Raw genomic sequence first — 6,000 nt, forward strand, 5'->3', positions numbered from 1 at the left:
ATGTCCCTGTAACATGAACAAGCTATTTTTCCTGTAACATTAACATGGACAGGAAACACGCTATTTTTCCTGTAACCTGAATACACCAAGCCAAATGAAAAACTGGTTGTACTGGAAACAAAACCCAGATGAAAATGCATGTCACAACATCATGCTGCCTACTAGAGTTGCTGTCTTCCATTGCAATGCTCTCTGATGTGCTACTTGTTTCCGTTTTAACGGGCTTTCTAGCGTGCACACACTCAAAGACCCTGTTTATCAGTATTGCATCCTCTTTCTTCTGACCTCTCTTCTGGGTGAATTTTGAAGTAGATATATGTGTCCCGAACCCCAACTTGAAGGCATAGTCGTTGTAGAATTTCCGAGCATCCTCGATTGTGTCAAACACCATCCCAACATAGGGCGACAGTGGCTGCGACGAAACATCTCCATCATCTGAATCATCTTGGATTGCATCTTCAACAAACAACAACCCCTCTGAATCATCACCACCACCAATAGAAAAACTGCCTTGGACATAGCTCCCTTCCCCTTCAGTTCCGTGTTCCTACAACAGAGTTATTGTGCAACAGTCATTTCATCTCTCCATGGAATCAGCAATTTTTTTCGTGTTTAAAAAATCCAGGTACCCAACAGAAACATACAACATAATCAAACCAACAGAAATTTTGCATGTTCAGGGGTCCCATGAACATGCAACATGCACAATAAAATCACACAATGGGAGCAGGGCATTAACAGAAACATGCAATGTTTTTTTTTCTTCTGAAACAATGTACACAATGAAATCAAACCAGAGGCATTAACAAGTTTCATAAAATTGGAGCAGGGCAACTAACCAATGAAACCAGGGGCATTAACCAGAGGCATCAACCAATACAACTAATTTTTTCAGAGTCTCATATTTCATAGATACAAATAGGCAGGACATGTTGAACAGAGCTAATGTTTCAGGAAATATGGAGGCTCATGTGCAACTAAAATTTGGGAGGCTCATTGCTCTGTTTTTTCACACAGGTGTTCATGTTTCAGAGTGGAATAGAGCTAGTGTTTCAGAATAGGATCTCACCGAAGATTGTTGACGGGATCTGCTTGATGGAGCTTCAGGAAACACCACCGAGGGATTTGTGAACCAAGTTGAAGATCCAGCTCGCGGCTGCAGCCCCCCGGCGGCACTTGGAGCTGAGAAAGATGGTCACGGCCGTTCTCCAAGCAGGGGTCCTCGGTGAGCTAGATTGGCATCCGATCCCACCTTCTGGCGCGTGATGTGGTGCGCCATGGAGGTCCCCCACGCCGGCGGCGGCTGATTTTGCGGTGGTTGGGGGCGGCGCCGCGCTGGGCACGGGTCTGTTAGGGCCGGGACAAAGCGCTTGTTTCTGCAACTCGATCGTTGTTTCAGGAATTAATGAGTGGGGGGAGGCGACCGAGCGGCCTGCCAGGAGATCGATCGGACGGCTACACGCGCGTAGATCGAACGACCATCGAGGTGGCGGATGTATCGCGCGGATCTGCCGGTGGACGGTAGCGTCGCCCTATAATAATTGCATTATATCCTTACAAAATATTTCATCTTCACCCCATCACCCCACCATCTAAGCTTTAATTATGGGGATGTTTGGATCGTGACCATGGTAGCCCCGCCAATTCATGGGCAAGCCAAAATATTGGAGATCGTTTTGGCCACCTGTGACTTTTTGGAGAAAAGGATGGTAGCCCAACTTTATAAAGCCCAACAAGCCAAGTATCATGTTCAGAACAAGACCAGAAAACAGTAGCGAGGCATGTCCAACACAGGGCAGAAGAAGTATGGTACAACCTCGAAGGCAGACGACACGCAGGCCGGTAACAAACGAAATAAAGAAACTACCGAGGAGGCTAAGGGGTAGCTTGATGACCGAGGTTGATGGCGGACGTCCTGATCTTGGAAATAAGAGAGTTGAGCATGTTCACATCGCATGATTTAAGCAGTGGTCTCCAGAGCTGTAGAAAGGCAATAATTTTGAACAAACAGTCAACCGGTTTGTTAGGAAAAATGTGCTCAATTGTAAACTCGTTTCTAGTCGTCCAAAAACACCAGCTAAATGCAGCAAAAGTGATCCATAAGACATGTAGTGGCTGGCCCGTCAGGCTATGTAGGATAGCAAAGATATCAAAGAAACCCTGAGGATTCCAGTTGCAGTTGAACCACGATCGAACGCAACTCCAGCCAAACATAGCAAGTGTACATTTGAACAGGATGTGTTTCGTGTCTTCCAACTCTCCATAAAGAGTGCAGGCTGGGCTAGCATTGCCCTGGCCAAAACCTTCAAGCTCGCCAAAACCGAATATCATGCAGATAGAGGTAAAGCTTGATTATTTTTCCCTCTTTGTGTTGCTTTGTACTCCCTCCGTTCCAAAATAGATGACTCAACTTTGTACTAACTTTAGTACAAAGTTGAGTCATTTATTTTGGAACGGAGGGAGTATATAATAATGCAGGGTGAAAGCCTGTTTCGAGAGAATTTTTTCCTCGCTGTCATCATGTCGTTAACCTGACACTAACCTACATAATTTTCGCTCTGTTATATATGTAGCTTGTCGGTCAGCTGTCTTCGATCACCACTCTTCTAGTTCGTGCCTGTCCAACGACAACCCACACCTTCTTCATATCCGTGAGGCTGCAAAGGATGCAGTGCTTCTTGCCGCCGACTCTATCATCAGCCTCTCGTCATTTCTCGGTATGTAACAAAACATATAATTAATATTTTCTAGGACATCGACAGTGTTCTGACTTTCAGTTTACTTCAATGGCAGACGCAGATGACGATGAGCCGTTGAATACGTGTTGTGGTTTGTGGATTCAACATGACATCAAAAAGAAAACCGCCGTGGTTTTGACGTCCGCGCATCTGATTCGCGCAAAGGATCCATCCATCAGGAACCCGTGGATGCTCGGGTCGACATGCGAATACCATCGCGAGGCTGAGGTGAGCTTCTTAACAATATTCACTGGTGTTTCTTTCTTTTCTTTGTTTCATCTCAAAATTTAATAATTTGTAAGGCCTCGAATTTAATTATCGGTTACCAATTAAAATGGCTCATCTCTTCTATTTCCATACAAGAAAAGTGAAATGGTACTTATTTATACCCTGTACTTGGAAAAAGAATTGATTCAGTGTGTGGGCATTCAGCTTAATTTCTCGAAGATGGTTCCGTCAAATACTATGAAAATTCTCTCGGGGTCATAGTGTCATAATTTTTGTGCTTGTCTTTTCAGGTCATTGTTCACTTGTTGGACGGCGAAACTGCAGTAGCCAGTCTCCTCTACCTCCAGGAGCACTATGAATTTGCTCTTTATGAGGTTGTAGTGGACAAACCGGTTCAGTTGTCCACTTTTAACGACAACGTGCATTCTGGTCAAGACGCTTTCCGACTTGGAAGAGATGAAAGTCTTGATCTAAGGATAACACATGGTAGGGTGGAATATAAAATTCCAACCCGTCACGAGAGAGGTCACTACATGTATTTTTCCCACGATGAGCATAAAAGTGTACGTGCTATGATTTAATTCTAACTTTTTGTTGTGTATTCTTTGTGCTGCTATTTTGTTAGTACAGATTATAATGTTTGTTATCGTCACTGTGTTGTAGTTGCATGACGATGGAGGCCCTGTCATTGACTTAGACGGCAAGGTTGTGGGAATGGTTCACAATCAATTCAAAGAGACCTTTTTACCTTCTTCTATATTGCACAAGTGCTTGGATTCTTGGAGAAAGTTGAAGTACGACCCTTAATTCTCAATTTCTCTTTATCAGTACTATTAATTTAGCTAATGCACTCCCTTATATATTTTAACTCATGCCATACAATTGAACAACTACAAAATTATGTTTGGATTGTGATTGCTTAACAATTATTACATTTGGATAAATTGCTAAAATGTGATTTAGAAAAATCATTACGTGAGGTCTATGTGCTACAAAATGTTTCTAACACTAGAGAGAAAATGTGTTTTTTGGTCACCTTACCAATTTTTTTGTGTCTTACAAACTATTCCGATCCAGGGTATAGGAACTAAATTTGGTGTGAAGGTTCAGTTTTTCTATTTAACTTAGTGGCCCATTTTTCTGGCTTAATCCTCTTTTGAGCACGACATAAACTAATGTCTTGTTATGGTTTTAGTTGCATAATGTTCTTGTCTAAGTTTTGTGTGATGTGATACTCATTTGGTATCGATTCTACTGAAATATGTTGTTTTATTTTAACATGAGTCTATAAAGCGACTACAATCTTAATGATTATATTTGGTATAGGTGCATCCCTCGTGCCCACCTTGGAATGACCTTTACTCCCATCAAGCTTCTAGATCCTATTTGTATTGAGAGGATGAGGCGTAAGCATAACATTGCATCTGGTCTTCTTGTTGAACAGGTATATTTGGTGATGTTTAACATTGTTTATTTTCACACTTGCTATTAGTTTTTCCTAAAAAAATGTTCCTCATATGCATATTATTGTTTAATGACGATCGATTAAATTTTAGGTGTCAAAAGAATCGAATGCTGAGAAACTTGGAATCCGCATGGGTGATGTTATTGAACGCTTCAATGGAGAGTGTATTTCTAATACAACTGAGGTAATATGTTTTAAGTAAAATAGAAAAGGAGTTTTTTTATGTGTCACTTTGTGATCTTGACTTTTGTAACTTTTTAGTTGGAAAAGATGTTGCTGGATATAGGCGGAGACCATTTTGATCAAGCAAAAGTCTTAAAGACCGAAACAGATCTTCGAGTAAGTTACTATTATGTTTTAACTATGGAATGCTTAAATTTATGTTGACTATAGCAATTTGAAATAATATTGTTTAATTTACAGATTCAAATATTTCGTGCCACAAAACGTTGCCGAAGAGTTAGAAATTTGACCGTAACTGTATCGGATCGTGGAGAGGACATCATAGAAGGTAACCATCTTCTTAACGTGGTAGTTGATTTTTTGTTATGATGGCTTTTCAGAATTTCTTGAATTCTTCCTGCCCCTTGTTTCATGGAATGTAAATATAATGTGAGAATCACCAATATACCTGGTGTATTTAATTGAACCTTGATGCTTTTATTTGTGTAGGCACTTACCCTATTACTGATGGCCTTTGGAGATGAGTGAATCAACACATACATTTCGAGCAACTGATTCTTTCATGGAGCAAATGGAATTAACCCGATGCCAATTATAGACATAAGTTTTGGGTTATTTTTGTGTATCACCAGTCAAAAACTTAGAATTATGCTTCCTTTTTTTAGTGTAATGCATGGAACGTGGAAGCAACATGGCTGCAGTAGAATCTAGCCACTTCTTTTGAGTTTTGTGAGACTCACATCTTGTACGACGTGGATGATGGACTGAACTTGGTAATTATGCTAGAATTAAATGTTTGGCACAAGACTAGTATATTTATATAAAAATTTATATGTATGCGAACAAACATTATGAGCATTGACTGATCTCAGACAATATTTTGGTTGCCACTCCTAATTTGTGCCCACGGCTGGGCCGATTCATGGTGGTAAATTCGCTTGCCAATAATTTGGCGCACCCATGTTTTGTAAGGCCTGGTGCGGATGAAATCCAACGGGTCCATAAGCTTGCTGGGCAGGATAAAAGTGAACAAGAATGCACGGGGTAAAACGTATAAGCTTTAAAGTGATCCTTCTTTAGAATATTGTGCTCAAATCACAAGCTAACACATATAATAATGGGAAAAGCTCTCCTTCACCCGACCGATCACTCGCGCCGCATCTGCCGGCTCCGTGTCTGTCGGATCGTCTGTTGATCGGATGGACGAAAGCCTTCCCGCTTCCGCGTGACGCGCCTGCGTTTTCAGAGTCATTGTTTCAGTATAGTTATTCTTGCAACTGACCATCTCTATCGACTCTATCAACTGACCAGCTCTATCGACTGAGAGGGCTAGGGTACGCGGCTGGATTCGGGAGGGGAGGGCGGCGGCGTGGGGCGGCGGCGGCG

General features: G+C 41.8%; 1 protein-coding gene across 1 annotated transcript; it reads left to right on the forward strand.

Annotated features, from left to right (window-relative positions):
* The first annotated feature begins 1,781 nt into the window (after window positions 1-1,781).
* Window positions 1,782-5,409, forward strand: LOC123114577 (probable periplasmic serine endoprotease DegP-like). The gene is made up of 11 exons (XM_044536078.1): window positions 1,782-1,842; window positions 2,276-2,341; window positions 2,574-2,717; window positions 2,794-2,966; window positions 3,257-3,529; window positions 3,630-3,760; window positions 4,293-4,410; window positions 4,523-4,615; window positions 4,693-4,770; window positions 4,855-4,942; window positions 5,104-5,409. The coding sequence occupies exons 1-11, from the start codon at window positions 1,782-1,784 to the stop codon at window positions 5,136-5,138; spliced, it is 1,260 nt and encodes a 419-aa protein (XP_044392013.1). The 3' UTR covers window positions 5,139-5,409.
* The last annotated feature ends 591 nt before the right edge of the window (window positions 5,410-6,000 follow it).

Source organism: Triticum aestivum, chromosome 5B (genome assembly GCF_018294505.1).
Source record: "Triticum aestivum cultivar Chinese Spring chromosome 5B, IWGSC CS RefSeq v2.1, whole genome shotgun sequence".
Lineage (NCBI taxonomy): Eukaryota > Viridiplantae > Streptophyta > Magnoliopsida > Poales > Poaceae > Triticum > Triticum aestivum.

What these genes read in the sequence shown, in the direction of transcription:
- LOC123114577 (XM_044536078.1), top strand. Translation starts at nt 1,782, where the DNA reads ATGTCCAACACAGGGCAGAAGAAGTATGGTACAACCTCGAAGGCAGAC. An exon ending in AATACCATCGCGAGGCTGAG is followed by an intron (nt 2,967 to 3,256) that starts GTGAGCTTCTTA and finishes TTGTCTTTTCAG; the next exon opens with GTCATTGTTCACTTGTTGGA. An exon ending in GATTCTTGGAGAAAGTTGAA is followed by an intron (nt 3,761 to 4,292) that starts GTACGACCCTTA and finishes TATTTGGTATAG; the next exon opens with GTGCATCCCTCGTGCCCACC.